Source organism: Impatiens glandulifera, chromosome 3 (genome assembly GCF_907164915.1).
Source record: "Impatiens glandulifera chromosome 3, dImpGla2.1, whole genome shotgun sequence".
Classification (NCBI taxonomy): domain Eukaryota; kingdom Viridiplantae; phylum Streptophyta; class Magnoliopsida; order Ericales; family Balsaminaceae; genus Impatiens; species Impatiens glandulifera.
In genome coordinates, this window is record NC_061864.1 from 47011410 (window position 1) to 47031894 (window position 20485).

The window sequence follows — 20485 nt, forward strand, 5'->3', positions numbered from 1 at the left end:
CGCAACCGATAGTATGACCGGTTATCTGTTCGGTTATTCATAAGAAACACAACTGGTAGTATCCTCGGCTTTATAAAGACGGCGCAATCGGTAGTATGACCGGTTGTCTGCTAGGTTTTATAAAGAAGACGCAACCGGTAGACTAATCGGTAGCATCTTCGATTATTTCTAAACATAGCGCAATCGGTAAAATGTCCGGCTATCCGTTAGGTTCTATGAATTAAATGGAACCGTTAGTATCCTTACTTCGGTCTTATCATATGCGGAATTGGTAGTATCTATCCAACGGTAGTTTGCCAAGTTATTTACAAAAGGCACAACCGACAGACGACTCGGTAGTTTGCCTTTTTATTTACAAGAAATGCAACCGGTTATATTCTAAAACAATTTTATACAAGGCGCAACCGGTAGTTTCCAAATCAATGATATACAAAACGCTCTCGGTAATTGCAGAGGGTAGTCTTCAAACGTCCAGACCGTTCTATTGCCATTTTAGTGAAAGATATCTTGGGAATAGAAATCTGCCAAATTAATTTAGATTACCATTTCGGTATAAGTACGATATAGTCTATTGGAAGCAGTTGTCTGGTATACTATTCCAAACAGCCAAATCATTAGAAGACAAAAGTGTGTGCTGATTGCTCCTTGGAAATCATTAATCCAATTAATGTCATGCTGAATTATTATAAAGTACAAACATAATCAAAGGTTATCCCATTTGCTGTACAACATTGATCTTCAACCAATCAAATTCAAAAACGACATACTATCAAGGGGTGACGTAGGATTTTTATCTCCGATCATCCATAAATATTGTATTGTGTCCTCTCACAACTTTCTAAACTATATTTTTTTTTCTTCAATTTTAAACAAACACTTCCGCGCTTGAACTCGGTTCAAGAGTTTGTGAAAAATTACAAAGAATAGAGACCAATATTAACCTCTAACATGGTTAATATCAATCGGCGTGTGTGTAAGCGTTCACCTTTGTGAGACTCCAGTCTCTTTTGGCGATTTTGATCCTAATAGTCTTATACATGGCCATATTCGGGATGTTTAGGACCAATTAGTCTTGTACATGGCCATGTTAGGGACCAATTGGTCTTGTACATGGTCATGTACTGGACCAATTGGTCTTGTACATTTCGATCATGGCCATGTACAAGACCAATTGGTCCTTAACATGATAAATAAAACTTGAATTTTCAGTTTCAACACTTTTATATTTGTTAATCGTGCGTTATTTATCTGTTTATTTTTGTAGATTATATAAAAGGAAATATCGTAGGCCCTCGATAACAAATTTGTCATTGCTTGCCATTACTACTATAGGTTCTTCATCTTCAGCTTCCTCATCTTCAACTTCCTCATCTTCAGCTTCCTCAACTCCCTCAACTCCCCATCTCCCGCTCCCTCACCTCACTCCTACCCAAGAATATCTTAAAACAATATTTTCTTGACTAGGACCTCGTCATCTAGCCTTTTCATACTAATTCAACAATTGTCAAAAAAAAGAGGTCGTGAAAGCCACAAGCTTCGGAGGGCTTCTTAAAATTGGGCTTTGATAATGTCCATGAGAAATCTTTAGACACCTTATCATGTCTTTCAATTCGACATCGATAGCTATAATTATAGGATTAGCCTAAGGAATGGGAATAAAGTCAAAATTGTAGAAGAGGATGTTTAGTGCGTATTGGATATCTGGAAAGGGGAAATTGAAATTGTTGAGTCCATTAAATACGGTTGTGGGAGTGGAGAAGATGATGGGAATGAAAAAATAATTTCCAGGCCTATAACAACTATAATGCCAAAGACGATTCTAAACAATAGAGTTGCTGACAATTATTTTAAAATAGACTTTGTAGTCTATGTTGTCAACAACTTTCTCTAGACCACCCAAGATATACAGTGCATGTTTAAAATTGTGAAATCATTATTTAATGTCGATAATATTAGAAACTTAAATTGGTGAAATTTCACAATGCAAGGCTTAGTTGAAGTGTGTCAGAAGTGAGCGGCAAATGAAAATCGTCATTTCATTGGACCGCATACATTTCTCATTGTAAGTATTTTTTGTTAGTATTTTAATTCAGTTTTTTATTAAAATTTCAATATAAATGTTCTAACATATTGTTTATTATTTTCAGTTGTTATATATGGATAGAGTTGTGAACCCTAAACTGCAATTGCCTTATGTACGAAAAATTTCTGATATTGTCATGTTGGGATGACAATAAATTGTTTAATAGGATTCAGATGAAAATGAAATGAGGAGGATTCGGATATGGAAGGGAAATTGGACGCCTTCCACTTCCAAAGGAGGTGCGAGATTGGGTGTTAGATTAGGTCGATCATCAGGCAGATCATGAGGATGAAGATGTTGATGGTGACGAGGATGATGATGTGGATGATGATGAGGATGAGGATGATCATCAGGATGATGTTGTGGACGATCATGTGGTAGATCCTGTGGATGATCATTTGGAGGGGGCTCAGATTGGAGAGGATAAGACTCATGTATTTGTCTCATCCATCGTTAAAAAATGTATTAGACATTATTGCTAGATCTACACAGGACATGGCTAGATCTGCACATAATATGGCTAGATCTTCAAAGAACATGGCTAGATATGCAAAAAATGTAGTAAAAGCAACATTGGTGTTGGGAGATGTAGCAGCATCATCACAACAACATGAAGTCAACCCATCTGTCCTATTTCATTCGTCCACCCATGTCTTGTGCGAGACTATGGACACAAATCAATTTCTTAGGGATTCCTTTCACAATTATTTCACAAAGGCATCCCTTGCAGATTTTGCGGATGTTATCGAAGATAATCAACCCTCAAATGTTCGATTTGAAACACCATCCCATGTTGTGGTGGATGATGATGCAACTGCTGACATATATAATTAAACCGCAAATGTTCAGGTTGAAACACCACCCCAAGGGGTGGTGGATGATGATGCAAATATTGACAAAGACAATTAAACCACAAATGTTCGAGTTAAAACACCTCCCCCATTGGTACCACCCGAAGTGTTGGTGGAGGGAGAGCATCTGAAGAGGAAGAGGAAGACATTTATTAACAATTCGGATGTGGATGAGCCAGCGATTTAAGTTGAAACACTACCACTTTTGGCTGTAAAAGTAGAAGCTCATGTGCATGCTCTACTCTCCCAGAGGTTGTAGAGGATTAAAAAACTTGAGTCGGCTCTTTGCTCCCCTTACATGGATATAGCTACGATTAAATTATCCCATGTCTTCCAGTTTTCCATAATTTCACATTCTAATCGAAATGTTGCCGACCTAATTTTTGCAGAATTCGACTTATGATAACATCTTTACTGATAAGATCGACTTCAACAATAGAAGGGGGGTTGAATATTGTTGAGCTAATTTTTACTTTTAATACGATGTTAATACTGTTAGAGATATAAAATTTGTTTCTATTTTTCGACAAATCGTCGCAAGCTCTTGAACGGATTCAAGTGCAGAAATGCTTGCTAGATTTGAAGCGGCAGATTATGAACTGAGAGATGCAGTAAGGAAATAACACAAGATTCTTATGGATGTTCAGAGATAAACTCCTACGTCACCTCTTCTTTTATTTCAGAAGGATTCCACTAGAAGAATTTAGTTTGTATAGCTTCTACGCAAACTCAGTTAAACCTCAGGTCTTAACAGCTACCTGTTCTGAACTTTTAGCTAACACACTCTATTGAACAGACAACGTTCTATTCAACTTACACCATTTAATATACTCTCAGATAGTACAATAAATTAATTCTCAGCTTAGCGTAAATGAAATACAGAATGCACTTATAAAAGATGAGCTAGAGAGAGTATAAACTGATCGAGAGTTTAGAGAATTGTTGAAGCTTGTTGTTGTTCGCCGTTGTACTGTGGAGACTTTATATATTGAAGCGTAGTAACGGTCGAATCTGATTCTTGGATACGAGATTTGACCGGGAGGATTCATCGTACCAAGAGTCCAGATATTTAGGGATCATGAATTGACCGAAGGTTTAGATATTCAAGGATTGTGAATTGACCGAGAGGATTCACCATTGTACTCTGTTTCTCTTTTATATTGAAGTGTAGCAACGGTCGAATCTCATTCGTAGATACGTGTCAACTTTCTAATGGTTATATGCTAGGTGGTAGTCTACTGTTATCGCAACACAACTGTTGACGTAATACTACTATTAGCGCAACACAGATATGTTGAAGGAGGAAGGCTGTTCATTACTATGATATTAACGGTTCTTCAGACTGCTGCTGAAGCAAGCCGACAGTCAGCGCTTCTTCAGACTGCTGCTGAAGCAAGTCGACTGTCAACGCTTCTTCAGACTACTGTTGAAGCAAGCCGACTGCCAGATATTCTTCAACCCTACTGTTGAAACAAGCTAACTGTCAACGCTTCTTCAACCCCGCTATTGAAACAAGTCGATTGCCATCACTTCTTCAACCCTACTGTTGAAACAAGCATGCTACCAGCATTCTGAAGACAACTCTATTGTTGGTAACCCTGCTATTAATGCCTCTTCAACTCTACTAACGTCAGCTTAGCTGTCAACGCTTAATGAGATGTACCTACACTTTAAACAATTTGCATAACTTAGTTTTATTCAATTATCAACGCATCATCAAAACTACGTCGTATTGATTTTTATTATCCTAAGTTCATTTTAATCAATTAAAACATTTTTCTTAATTCAACTTAATTAAAGATTTCTTCCTCTTTAATATTAATTTAATTGATTTTTTAATTTTTTTTCTTTAACTTAATCTAACATTTACAACTCTTCATAATCATTTTAATGATTTATTAACTCTTATTATGATGTATTTTCTTCATTTGTCTTTGTAGTGAAGTGTTATTCCAGAGTGACCGAGTCACGCTGACCAGAGAACACATGCTCACATTCAAAACTAATGCATATTTGGAATTTGGAAAATTTGATGCTTGGAGCCGATTGATGAATTACTTCTTTAAGAAAACTAACAAAGGCATCCAGAAAATTTTCTTCTCTATTTTTTCATATGTAAGTTTTTTTAAATGAAAAATTCTCGGGAAAAATTTGTCCCAAACATCCTGAACATGGTCATCCTGAACAATTGGTTCCCGAACATGGCCAAACCCTTTGATTAAGCATATGCATTGTAAAATTTAAAAAGTTCCTTTTCAGAAGGAAAAGTCATTTAAATACTGGGGATTTGAACATCGTGTATTTCAACTTCGGGATCCATGAAGTTAAAGAATAAGAGAGGAACTATATTAACAAAAAGAATAATGACCAATCCATGTTGGCATCCGAAATGGTCCCTAACATAGCCATGTTCAGGATGTTTAGGACCAATTGGTCTGGTACATGGCCATGTACTGGACCAATTGATATTGTACATGGTCATGTTCAGGACTATTGGTCTTATACATGGCCATGTTTGGGATGTTCAGAGCCAATTGGTCTTGTACATTGTCATGTTTGGGACCAATTAGTCTTGTACATGACCATGTTTGGGATGTTTGGGACCAATTGGTGTTGTTCATGACCATGTCCTGGAAAGAGACTTACAATTAGACCAATATTACCAAAACATACCAATATTACCAAACATACCAATATTTCATATCGGTTGATCAGACATTACACTTTACCTTAATTTTTTTTTTCAGTTTATACTTTAGAGTTTAGGTTAAAAATAACATTATAGTTTAGTTCGGTGATCGTCTTCTTCGCGGTAGTCGTCTTCTTCTCAATGGACATCACAATTGTTTTCTTCTTAGTGGTTCTCTTCGCGGCAGTCGTCTTCTAGGTCGTCGTCGTCTACTTCGAAATGGGTTTCTCAATGAGAGAGAAATCTAAAGATTGTACTTTTGAGTTCTTTTTAATAAGAGAAGGCTATGATTTGATCATAGTCTGGCTATGATTTGATCAAAACTGTAGAATAGCGCGCCTTTTAATTTTTTATTTTGTTCTCTCTCACCCATCCACTGTGGCTTTTTTTTTCTACGGTGACAGTCAGGTGGAGCATCGCTGGGGTTGCTGCCCCATCGTCGCTCTCCTTATCATTCCTCTTAATTTATATTTTTTTACAATTTATATAACTAGTACATTTATCAAACACTATCGCAGGTATATTAATATAATTTTATATTAATTATTGTACTTTTCATTTTCTTTTGTTATCATAATAATTATACTTACATGGAATCATTAATATCTACCCACCTTTCATTCATTTTTTTATATAACCAATTTTTTCATTCTTTTCCCCAAAATATATATTCTCTTTTTTAAGAACTCGTTTGATGTAGATTTTTGTTTTGATTTTTTTTTTAAATTTTATCCAGTCTTTACATATTCTCTTTATCACATCATTAACATTTAAATCATTAAGTCACTCATTTTATCAACTTAAATACTAAGACCTTCGATTTTGAGTTATTCAAATAACCCAAAAAAATCAATCACTGCACTCCTCTTTCATCCATCAAATCAATAAATTTATTAACCAAAATACTAAAATACTTTATATTTTATTTTTTTTATTTATATATATATATATATATATATATATATATATATTAACATTTTTAAGTCTATTTACCAAAAATCATCATTTTTTCTCTCTATAAATTATTTTATAACTTAAATCGAACCATGCCTAAAATATCATTACTTTATCTTTAAAAAATCAATTTTTAAATATATAAAGATATTATAGTAATTTAAAAAATAAAAAACTCAAATAACTTATTTTTTCATTAAATAATTTTTTTAACAAAATTCAAAACAATTATCAAATAACCAAAATATTAAACCCTAAACCTATAAATTACATATTTCTCCCTCTAAGCTCAATAATACGTTATCTTATAAATATAAAATATATATAATCAAAAATAATAATACTTAATTAAATAATAGAAATGATTATGGTAAGGAATTTAAGAGTGAAAATGACATAGTATACAATCTGATTCTCTAAAAAAAAATAACAATTTTTTTTTACAATTTATCATTTTTCTTCACTGAAGTCATAAAATGGTGACACATCATTCCTTTCATTATTCTCTCCCAAATTCTCTTTGTTACTAAAAATAAATTTTAAATATTAAAATAAAATATATTATATAAATATTAAAATAAAATATATTATATAAATATTAACATATTTATCTTTATTTCATTTTATAAATATAATATATAATTAAAATTAAACATATTAAATTAAATTATTTAAATAAATATTATAAATTAAAATACATTTAATAAATAAATAAAAAAGTAAAAAAAAAAATTTTGATTGACAATTCATCACAAAAATAGACAAGTAAATTTGTATGTAGTAAAATTGAATTATAAAGATAAATATGTATTTTATTATTTTTATTTTTATTTTTTATTATAATATTTATTTAAATTATGTAGATTTATTTATAAAATTAGGGAAATATATGTTAAATATTTATGTAATATATTTTATTTTAAAATATATTTTTTTAATTGTTTAATTAATGAAATATTATTAAATTTAATTAAATATATATATATATATATATATATATATTAAATTTATAAAATAAAGATATTAATGAGTTTATAGAAGAATATAATTCTTGACTCAAGAGAAAGATTAGAATTTTGAAAAAGTGGATAGAAATGTGTTGAGAATAGACCCTATTTTATTTTAGGATTGTACATTGAAAAGAAAAGCAAAACTATTTTTGCGGTTATATTGTTCATGATTGTATGATTTGCATGCCTTCTCCATTTCCCAATAGACGAAAAGAGTGATTAAAGAGGTGTGATGGATGACTACACGGCTTCTCAATGGAATGCAGATAGTCATGATTGCTGATCTGTGTTTATGTATAATTATTTGTAACAGCTCAAATCCATCTCTCAACCCTCTCCATTCACCAACAATTAGTTATTGAATCAAGACAAGTAAGCTCGCATCGCAGGTACATCTATTCATTTATTTATTTTGTTGTTGTACTTTGAGTTAAGTAATTATTTTGCATTGTGAACTAGCTAGGACAGATTAATAATGGGAGGAAATATCTTTGATGATTACGATTCCGAATTTGATTTACCATCAAATGGAGCTGCTGATGATCATCGAACGTTTGTCTTGGTTGGAAGAATTGGAAACGGCAAGAGTGCCACTGCCAACTCCATATTGGGGAGAAAAGCTTTCATCTCAAGGTCTAGCTCATCCGGTATTACAAAAACTGCTGAACTACAACAAACCCAGTTTCCAGATGGTCAAATTATTACTGTTATTGATACACCTGGTACGTAATTTCAACATCCATTCATTCATTAACCTTAAAATTGATCCATCGATCTCATTCATTTTCACATTCAGGACTATTTGATTGTTCCCTTGACCATGAATATATTGGAAGTGAAATTGTCAAATGCTTCCGAATGGCTCCTACTGGTGTTCATGCTATCCTGATGGTTTTTTCTTTAAGAACACGGTTCTCCAAGGAAGAAGAATCTGCTATTCTTAGTCTCAAGGAGTTTTTCGGAGAAAAGATCCTTGACTACTTGATTGTTGTATTTACCGGTGGAGATGACTTGGATGAAGATGAAGAAGATAATGATGTGAATTTTGAAAATTATCTCGGTCGTGAGTGCCCTGAATCTCTTCAGGTACTATTTATTTGTGTTCTTAGTTTTTATGGGTTTTTGTTTTTTTGGTTTCTCGTAATCTCCCAGATTATGTATTATGTATATCTTTGCAGGAAATTCTTCGTCTCTGTAAGAATCGAAAAGTTTTATTTGATAACAAGACAAAGGATCAAGACAAGCAAACTCTGCAGAAAAAGAATCTTTTTGCAATGGTGGAAGAAGTCCTGAATTCAAATGGGGGTCAGCCTTATACAGATGAAATATTCCAGGAAATAAAGGTTCATATATTTGTATAAACTGATTATTTAGAAGAACAAAATAAATGAAAGAAACCAAAGAAATCTAGCTCTATTTCTAATGCATGCATGGATGCAGAGAACGGCCAAGGAATACCGTGATGAGATGGAGCGAATCAAGTTGTTGGATTTGGAAGAAGAATCCAAATCTGAGTTAACTCAGCTCATGGAGGAGAGCCGTAAAACATATGAAGAGCAGTTTAAGGCCATAACTGAGATGGTAAAGTTAACTCTTAGAATTTTATACTTAATTTGGAAATGCTATATAATCATTATTTTATTTTTCTGTATGATTAGATTCAAGTCAAGTTGAATGAGACAACTTTGATGCTTCAACAAGAATTGGCAAAAGAAATGTTTGAACGGTTGAAAGCTGAGGAGGATGCAAAAGAATCGAAGAACAAATTCATCAATGAAATGGATGGACTAAAGAATGAACTGAACCATGCAAAGAATGAACTTGGAAAACCAAGATGCACTATCATGTGATGGGATCATAATCATGTCTGGACTATGTTTAATTTCTTATTATTAATGTTATGAAACTTCCATGGTTTAAGAATCTTTGAAAGTATTTTGGGTAACTCTTTATCTATTTTTACTCTATCTATTAGCTACTTTTAAAATTTGAAATAAATAAATGAAGTTAATAGATTTAATTAGCTTATATATATGGCCAATCCAGCATGGTCATATTTAAAACAATAAATTAGAGAACTCCCTTTCTTCTAGCTATTACATGTTTTCTTCCAATCATCAATAAGATAATAATATGTATGAAGGGGTTAATTACATATGTATTTAAACCCCATTCTTTTTTATTACTAAATAATAATAATAATACTCAGATTGATATGCCATGCATGCATCACCAGCAAATCTTACTCTCCATTTTCATCTATCTGCAAATAAAACACATGATTTCATTACTAATTTTAAATTTGCAATTGAGATTAATATTTAGAATTTACATTTTTACACACCCAAGATGAAGAAGAGACTTGTTGTCGGGGATTAGGAGGGGTCGATATGGTAGGGAAGCACCACCTTCATCATCTTGACCAGCAGCCTCCTCTTGATCATTGTTTAAGTTATTATTAATGATATTGTTGTTCATGAGAAGAACATTGCGAGAGAAATATGCGTGCAAATGCATCGCAGCATTGTTCATCATGTATTCTTGTCCCTGCAACATGCCTAGCTGCTGCTGAATCCTCTCACTTTCGGCAATCTGTATTAAATCAGACAGAAGTTTGTGAAGAATTGGTGAATCCTCACTTTCTTTAAATCAATATGTCATTCAGCTAGCACTAGCTCATGTAATTTCTTCTAATAAAATTCATATATGAATGCAGGCAAAACCTTGGCTCTAAGGCATGCATTTTCATGTTCCAGCTCTATCTCCTGGAATTTGAATTGGATGATTTCCATTCCATATTTTACCACAAGAAAATAATTCATCAACAGAGAAATTAATGGATAATAAACAAAAGGGTATAAGTAATAATATATTACCCTTTTCTGCAAGCATTCAGTTTCTGCTAGTATTAGCTCATGCTGCCCAAATATAGTAATCATGTTAGTGTAAATTAGTAACTAATATAAGTGCAAACAGTCATTTACTGAGATGGAAAAAAAACAAGATATATAAAAGAGAAAATAATCATTAATCTAAATATAATGAGACTTAAGCTCAATCCACATACATGATTTGTCAATGAATTTATTATATATATTTAATTTAAAAAGTTAACACAAATTCTTTATATTTTCTAATGACTTTTTATTCTTTGCATATCTCACAATACAATAGTGTCAATTATTTCCTGATCTTGATAAATAATGTCATCCTCATTTTTATTGTTGGATAAGTCTAAATCAAAACTTACTAGAAATTTGGACACATAGAGAATGAAAAATTCATCAATAAAATATAAAATAATTAAGATCGGTAAATTAAGGTTCATTTTTCTTTGTGAGGAAATTGAATGATAAATATAGACGTTACAAATTTGTCTATCACGTATATTGAAAGTATATAAGATCTTCATTGTTCAATGTTGTTTAGTTAACAAATAAGCCAAATATTATTGTCCTCCAATTTATGAGTGTTTTGCTAAGAATATATTTGTTAGGATAATGATCAGATGTCTATCTATAACTATGATCTATGTCTTACTATAACTAGAGGTTTTACTAGATAAACATATTATAGTTGGTGTCTAAGTGTCAACTAGCGCTCTCAACGAAGATGAAGATCGAATTTATCGATGATACGTTCACGAGGCTGACAGATCCGAAAGATGAAAAACAGTGAAAAATTATTGACTCAATGATTCGAGTTGATGATGACACAATTCATGTAAGGCTACAAAGAAGATTCCAATCTAAAAAAACTCAATTGTGACCCATGTGTCGAAGTGAAGTTAAGATATGAAGGGAACAATGGTTCAAGAAGATACTAATTACTAAAGGAAATATTATGCAGCAAGTAGTTACAAAAGACATTGTCATTCAACATCATATATTGAATAAATCTAATAGTTTGTTAAAAGATATGTTAACCCTTATTGTGATCGAAGATTTAAATTTTGTTAATACATTTTCTGTTATGTTTTCTTATTTTGGGTGCTCATGAGAGGGATGGTCCTAAGTGGCCGCTCAACTGACCTTACCCTTACATTGGGGTCGTTCTCACCAGGAACAACATTGAGAAATACAACTCTAAGGTTAGACTTCTTCGGGATTTAAATATTTAGATTAAAACCTTTGAGATGTAAATGTAAAGTAACTAGGAAAAGTTTTGATGAATGTTTTCTAGATTTCGATATGCTTCAAGATGACGAGAAAAGTAAAATGCTACAATTTCTAATGGAACTTAATGAATAATATGAGTATATTAATGATCAAATTCTGATGCAAAAATCGTGGCCTAATATTTATAAGGCATTCACGATTTTACATAATGTGGAAAAAAGAACTATTTGAGAAATATTATCAAGATAGTTTGATGTATGTTAGGGAATGAAATGGTAAAAAAAGAGTAACTTAAATAAATTTATGACCAAGAGTTTATTGTGCATCCATTGTGGAGTTATTGACCATCTTAAGGAGACTTGTTTTAAGTTGGTAGGTTATCTAGACATGTGAAATTAAAAAAAAAAAAGACAAATTAAAGTTAATAAAAGGAGAAATCTCCAAATGTTCTCCATAGTGCCTTAGATCATAAAGACCATAAGAGAAGTCAAAATAACACATTGATGAATAATCTTCAAGTTCAAGTGGCACAAATACTCTCAACCAACCTTTTATTTATATACACATTTTTTAGCTTAATTTGAGTAGTAACAATTTGGTTTGAGGTAAAAATAAATGGGTGATAAATTTAAGAGTTTATTGTCATTTATTGCGATAAGAATTTTATGAAAAAGGTTATAAAATTATAAACTCCTAAATCTATGCACTTAGCAAATGAATCTTGTAAATTCATAATTGAAATTAGATGTTTAGGATTCCTAATGAAATAAGATTGTAATTTTATAGATTCATTGCGTATTTTGTAAGATCATATTTCATCAATTGTTAAAGTTTGAACAAGGATGGAGAATTTATATTTTGTCCTAGAAGATAGAAATGTTAATAATGTTTATGATGTTTTTTCTTTTACTTCTTAAAACAATGTTTCTAATAGTTTTTTTTATCAAATTTATTAATAATTCATTTGTTAATTCTCAAATTCTCCATAAATAATCAGGGCATCCCTTAGATGAGGGTAATTAAAGTTGTTTATGTCAATTATTTTTCGAATATAACAGTATTAAGACAGACAAATAAATTGTTTGAGTTAATTCATGTAGAATTATGGATAAGAAGAAAAATCTGTCTTTGATACTTCATACATGTTAACTGATGATAATTTTTCTACATGTACTTGAATATACATGATTTTTAAATAAAAAAATTGTTTTTGAAAAACTTCACCAACACTTAATTATATGTTAAAAATCAATATAAAATCATAATTAAAACGATTAAAATCTCAAGAATCTATAGAAGTTGGACTCAAATTAATGGAACTGGTCAATTCATTAATGATAGATGTTCTAATATGTTTAAGAATATAGGTATTGTTTCTAGACTAACTTGTACCCACTATAACAAAATTAACATATACATTCTAAGTTGTAGCTATATTTTTACTTAAACAACATATACTTGATTAATCAAATGAGCATGAAAAATACTTGATTGAAAAACATCATTTTTCATCTTTAATAAAACAAATCCAGATTATAAATTTTTAAAATTTTTTGGATATTTATGTTATGGTGTAAACATAATCCTCAAAAATTGAAATTACAGTAAACAAATCAATCAAATCAATGTGTTTTATTAGATATCCCAATAAATGAATCAAAAGAGATATAATAAATAAGAATTAGAGTTATATCAGTTATAGAGATGTTATCTTTTATAGGAAAATATTTTAATTTATGAGGAAATAAAGTACATATTATTATAAAGTAAAACTTATAAATATTATACATGAACTTGTCTATTAATACCTGCATTGAAAGTGATTGTTATAACGAAACAATACCAAAAATGTTTTAAGAAGAAATTCTAGAATTTAACCTACACTATCTCAGATGAAAGATTTTGTAGATCAAATTGAATCTATTGAGAAAAATAAAAATAAAACTTTTTCCAACTAATATGTGTACAATGATTTAGATTATACAGATTTTCTAGAAAACTTTGATCAATCTCATGATCCATTTATTTTATAAACAAAGTGTATTAAATTCGGACTAGGTTAAGGCAATGAATTTGAAAATCAATGCATTAACTAAAAACAACACAATGATTCAATTCAATTACCAAAAGGTAAAAATGTCATTAGGTAGGTGTTGATAGGTTTTTAAAACAATGTTTCATGCAAATTATTAGTATAAACAAATGTAAAACTCGCTTAACAATTAAATAATACAATCAAATTGGTGATATTATTAATTTTCATCAAAGTTTTACTCTAGTAACAAAAAGAATGTTAGTAATAAATTATTACTTTAAATAATAATTACAAATAAATGGTATTTGCATCAAATTTTATATAATTTTACATTATTTTTTATCAATATATAAGGGTTTAAAGTGTAAATTAAGTGTGTAAGTTCAATAAGAGTTTATATGAATTCAAATAATCTTTAAAACACTAACATTAAAAAAAAAGTCTTAAATATATATTTTTAATTTAGGGGTTATCTTTTAAATGTTGATTTATTGCAATAAAAAATTATCATTATTTATTCGTTATGTAGATGATATTTTGTTAAATTGAAACTATATTTAAAATATTAAAGTCATTGTTGACTTTAAATTAATACATTATAAGAATTTTGGCCATGTTAAAGATTTTTTAAAATTAGATATCATACATAATGCAACTCCTATATATGTAAATAAATAAAATACATATTTGATCTTGTGTCTAGTTTGGGATTGATAACTTCCAAATTATCTATTAATTCCCACAACAAATGGACAATACTTGTTAGTAATCCTAACAATAATGAACTCTGTATAATACAAACCAATATAGAAGATTGGTTAGCGTGTTATTTTATTTGTATTTTACAAGACTTAACATTGCATATTGCCTTCATCAATTGAGTCAGTTTATTAATAAACATTTGTAACTCTCATTTTAATGATGCTATACAGGTACGTAGTTACATATTTGAAGAGAACTCTATCTTTGGAAGTGTTTTGTTTATGGAATAATGATCTTAAAATGTCACCATATTCTGACATTGACTCGGGATCTTGTTTGGATCGATTCGAAAAAATTAGACTTAAGGAGGAATCATACTTTTTTGACTAGATGTCTACTAAGGGAAGAAAAAATTGTGGATGCTATCTCTTTATTTTGTGAATCATTGGTTGAGTTTGTAGTCCCTCCCAATTCCATTGATTCATCAAAACCCTAAACCCTAAACAAGATAGTGTATCACGATGGTAAAAGAAGAAACTAGAAGGGGTTGGATCGCACAAATGTTGATGGAGAAGAAACTAGATATTGTCAATAACATCGTTAATAGGCTTCAACAAATCCGAACCAAACATATTTGAAAAATAATCTATATATATGTTAAAGAAGCAAGAAATCAAGGAAACTCAAAAGGTTAAGCTAATTCTATTATCTGAAAAACAAAAGTCACGTTGTGAAATAGATATCACTCTAACAAAGGTAAAGCTTATTCACTTAAATCCGAGGTCTGATCCATATTTACTTGAGTCAATATGCAAATATTGATAAAAATGTTAAAGGCTTAAATGATTCTACGAAAAATGACACAATTAGAAGTGTCATTTCATTAATTAGAACTATTATTTTTTGCCTTCACGAAACCAAATTAGTTAATGCTAATAAAGCTAGTTAAACTTTGATGAGTAAAAATTGGAGTAGAATATTTCTTGTGTTTGGATTCCTTGGTGCTTGAGACTTTTGTGGTGGTTATCTTTTGTGGTGCTTCGGCTTCACAAAGGAAATTCTACACCAACATCTTTACTTTACCATTTGAAACATTTGGTTGGAATGTAATATGCATCTTCAACAATGGTAAAATATGTCTCTCTTATTTGGTTCATTGTCAACCCTTCAAGATTTTGAATATTCAATGCTTATTTTAATTCGTCTTTAAGCCACGCTTGTTTTGGCATTTTTAGATGGTTATGAGGTTTCCGTTGTGATATTTTGCTTGTTTTTTTTCTCTCGCTCTTTGTTATTATTTGGTGTGTGCGTAGTTTGTTATACATAAATTTTAGCTCCAACTTTGACCACGAAAGTCGAGATCTTTTTGGCCTAATTAGTAATGAAAAAAAATGTTAAAGGTCCCATGTTTCATTCTCACTACAAAAAAACACTCTTAATTGAAAGGCTATACTATTCAAACCTAAAATAAATAAGAATAAAAAAAATCCTTAGAGAGACATAATTAACTGCCACATTCATTAGGAAAAAAAAATAACAACTTTCAGTTAAGCTAAGTTGTGGTTGATTATGGGAGGAGGATTCTAAAAGGAAAGTTACTTATAGACAGTCATATGGGCACTTGCTATGACATTTCTCACTTTCTTATTTTGTTTTATTAATAATGTTAAACTCATTTTGTAATTTCATATTAATTGGTAAGTTTTTACAATTGACATGAATTTTACATTGATTGTTGCTTTTAACAAGTTATGTGCATTTAAAAAAAATGATGGGTAATAAAACAAATATATAAATAATGAAAACTATAAAATTGATTTTATGATTAAAAGTAGTTTGGAGACCTAAGTCTCATCTAAATATCTAACTTTAGAAGTAAATTTCTATAGTTATAAAGATCTAAACCCTTTCCTTTTAAAAAAATAAAAACCTAAACCCATAATGTTATTATACATGTGATGTTTAGAGACGTGAGCATTCATATTCATGTAATCATGATTTCTATAATTATTATAATTTGTAAGAAACAAATTGTATAAATATTTATTAAAAGCAAATATTGTATCTATAATATTATAATATTAGTAGATCTAAATGTAGTAATTTCATAATTATATCATCCTGAAAAGATGGAATTGAGGAAAAATAAAATTACTAATAATTATTTTTCCTTATTTGTTATTTTATTTTAAAATGATTCATTCTAAAAGGGATAATAATATATTTGATTATTCTTCTTAAAAAAGGATGAAATTGTGTGTTTCTTTTTAATACAAACAATAAGTTTAATTTGAGTAATAAAATGTTTTTTTTAAATAAAATAAGTTATATTTTTCCAAACCCAAATAAAATAAGTTGGTAAAAAATAAAAATACCTTTTTGGATCTGATTCTTGAGATGCCTTTCTCAAGCCTATTTTCAAGCTGTTTCAAATCCTTTAAGTTCAAGCATCCCAATCCTTCTCCACCTAGATTCCTGTCTCATCCATATGTAAGTTTAATATTTTTCTATTATCTTTATTTATTGTTAAAAATAAGCATTAATTAATTAATTAAAATAAAAAACCTGTTGGTGTTCTGAAGCCCTTGAATTTGTTGGCGAAGCTTCTTTGACTCTTGTTGATAGAACTACATTTGTATCATCAAATATATGCATAATTAATAACATGAATCAATTCAATTATATAAATTAAAACATGATTATCTAACATTTATTTTTTTTAAGTATAAAACAAATTTCATTAATTAATAGTTGTTTCAAGGCTATGGTCTACTATGAAACACTAAAACAAAACAACCAATGAATTAATCATGCATATTAAAAAAAATTGTAATAACAATTAACATGATCTATCATTAATTAATCACATTAAGAAATGAAACAAATAACCATTCTCTAGAAAGAAATAGAGTTCTAATTATTAACTTGACCTCAACTGTTTTTTTTTTTTAAGATTTAAGTGTTAAAATATAATTTTGTTTTTTTGGTTTGTTATATTTATTTTGTTTAATTTGTGATTATAAAAAATAAGTTATGAACAAGTTTAAAAGAAACAACTAAGAAGTTATGATCCAACTTACTATCATTCCTAATCTTAATTAAATACAATATTAATTTAAATAATTAATATATGAATGCTTACTTGGGCATTGATCTCAGGAGTGGGGATTGGATTAGTTGTTTCTGAGCAAGACTTCTTGTACCTCTCTATAGTCGATCTTATGCTGTATGCAAACAATATATTCATTAATTCATTTTTTTTTTCTAAAATTTAATGACTTAATTTATAAATAAAAATTAAATATTCACAATCTTTCAGGAACATATACAAGGAAACAAAACAAGTACATGATAACAATAGTAAACAAACTCCACTAAATAAGAAAATTTCCTTTCATTAAATAAATGTGTAAAAGACATCATTTATCTAAAAAAATTAGATACAATTTAGTTTTAACATGAATTGTCACAAGTTAATCGAAACAAAATAAGTGTAGGACATCAAAAGTGAACAAACAACATACACGAGAGTATAAAAACACACAAAAAAAAATAGCATTAATCTATAAAGTGGAGATTTCAAATCAAACAAAATGACCATAACTATGTTTAAGGAGTTTTAATTCCTGAATTTGCAAACACAATATTTTTTATTATATACTTGCTCTAACATGCATATCATGTTCTTTTTTGTCTTGTAATGATTCATGGATTGTTTTGTTTGAGTACTAATTGTTGTCTTGTCCTTACTTATTTTGGTGGGAAGATTGTCATTCTTGTGACTTTCATTCATAATATCATAATGCGGTTTGTGTATTCACAACTTAATATTTGTCAGCAGTTATAGTTGTGGCTATCTCGGCACCAAAATGATTATCCAAGAATGTCGCTTAGTTGGGGTCCATTCAAAAATAACCCTAGAGAGCTAGCAATTCATATTTGTTGTCGTTGTCCCATCGATTTGTCCAAGATCATTTGAATGACAAAATTACTTTCAAAGTTGAATCTAGACGATAATCAACAAGGGGTTTATGTATGAAAATTTATCAAACTCTATCACTTGTTTCATATATAGTACCCAAAGAGGCACATTTTTGCTACTAGAGAACAAATTGTTGACGATGAATACTTTTATTCAATTTTGACAAAAAAAAAGCTGAGATTTGGAGTGAGATTTGGAGAAGGAGATTGGCTCATTTTGGTTGCAATCTTGATGATGAGAACCACTTTGAAGACATTGTCAAGATCATTAAAAATAAGAGGAAAATCATAACTCTTTGATCTTGATGATAAGAACTTTAAAGACAGTGTCAAGAGCATTAAAAATAAGGGAAATTATAACTCGATCATTGATCTTGATGATGAAAACGACTTTAAAGACATTAATGTAAAATAAGAGAAAAATCATATATATAACTTCATAGAGTTTGGAGTCAAAAGGGGACATGATCTTGATATTTGTGATGATGTAATTAATTTATGCTATTTATTTGAATTTTTTTATAAATGTTACAAAAGTTGATAGATTCTAACTCATGAATTTGAAAACATTAATTTGTAGACACTACAATTAAGTTGCAAGTCTTGTCTCTTTACTTAAATTTCTAATCACAAGGAATTCTTTAATTATTTATAGATAATAATTAAACTCCAAAATGATGTAGAGAAATAAAATTAATTAGCATGAAAAAGGAAACAAAGTCAAAATATATATAATCATGTAAAGTGGCTTCTCTTCTCATCAGTTCAAGCTACTGCCATTGCCAAGAACACACAGACAGAGCTAGAGCATAAACATACATATATATAAAGAGACACACATAACAGCACTCAGAAGCCAAACTATCCATGGCCATTAACATGGAAGAGGAAAGAGAAAAAGTAAAGTCTTGAATAGCTAACTTTGTGTCCAACCAATTTTATACAACTATAAACTTTCTCCAAGATTTTCTCCATTTTTATGCTTCACAATCTCTCTGTCTGTATGTCTGTCTTTTGACTTATAAATTAATTATGAATATCTCTCACTCTCCCCTGACATAACATAATAAAAGTATCATCTCTCCCAGTCCCAGTACACAAGTATAGTCAAATACAGATCAATATATCATTGCAAGATCAGATTATGATGAATAATTTATAATGACTTGATAAAGAAAAAGAAGAAGAATGAATTTACTTGTTATTGGCATACTCGTAGAGACGGCCACGACTAGAGAAGACAATAAGTGCAACCTCAGCTTCACACAAAACAGACAATTCATAAGCCTTCTTTAGTAGTCCATTCCTACGTTTGCAGAACGTTACTTGTCTGTTTGTGTTGTTTTCAATCCTCTTTATCTCTATCTTTCCACGACCCATATCGATTTTTCTAACCTAATCATCACATTAATCAATCAATCAAATCACATTCTTTCATGTAAAACCTAATTAAACTCAAATAATAACTTTTTCCCATTTCAAAAACAAAACCCTAATATCTTTTTTCATTAGTTTAAGATCTTGATTAATTATTAAGTATGTTTTCAAATTTTAAATCAGATACCCACAAATTAACCCTCAAGAAAAGCTGCATCTAGCAAACACAAACACACCAAATGAAGCAGAAAGTTTACCTGAACAGATCGAACGTAAGAGAAAATATAGGAAGAGTTTCGGCCATGTTCTAGCTAGTCAGATCTTTCTTTCATTCTTGTTCAAAGAAAGAAGAGATGATCTGCTAGCTAGTTAGAGCTAGATATATAGTAGTTCTTCGTGAAAGAAAGAAAGGGGGAAGAAATTGATTTTGGAGGAAGGAAGAGAAAAGAGAGATAATCATATAAATTAACACAGAAATTAATACAGAAAGAAACATATAGAAAGAAATTAAAAGTACCTGAATGAATTCAAAGGAGGAATGGGAGAGGACTGGCTGGCTGAGATTGGAAATTAATTTATTTCTATTTTTCCGGTGACTTTGAGACCTTCCCAAAAGAAAACTCGACTTCCAAAGAAAACCCAAATCACACTATTTTGCTATATATCTCACTCCACATGTATATAT

At 30.0% G+C, this 20485-nt stretch overlaps 2 protein-coding genes across 2 annotated transcripts; one reads left to right on the forward strand and one right to left on the reverse strand.

Moving 5' to 3' along the window:
* Positions 1 to 8062: 8062 nt before the first annotated feature.
* LOC124930286 (immune-associated nucleotide-binding protein 9-like) lies at positions 8063 to 9437 on the forward strand. Its single transcript, XM_047470643.1, has 5 exons — positions 8063 to 8309; positions 8384 to 8673; positions 8766 to 8930; positions 9028 to 9168; positions 9246 to 9437. Exons 1-5 carry the CDS (start codon positions 8063 to 8065, stop codon positions 9435 to 9437), a joined length of 1035 nt encoding a protein of 344 aa, XP_047326599.1.
* A 409-nt stretch (positions 9438 to 9846) lies between these two features.
* Positions 9847 to 19812, reverse strand: LOC124930287 (agamous-like MADS-box protein AGL11). The gene is made up of 8 exons (XM_047470644.1): positions 19622 to 19812; positions 17585 to 17666; positions 17008 to 17069; positions 16818 to 16917; positions 10464 to 10505; positions 10311 to 10352; positions 9932 to 10179; positions 9847 to 9850 (listed from the first exon to the last, which is right to left on the reverse strand). Exons 1-8 carry the CDS (start codon positions 19801 to 19803, stop codon positions 9847 to 9849), a joined length of 762 nt encoding a protein of 253 aa, XP_047326600.1. The 5' UTR covers positions 19804 to 19812.
* Positions 19813 to 20485: the final 673 nt, after the last annotated feature.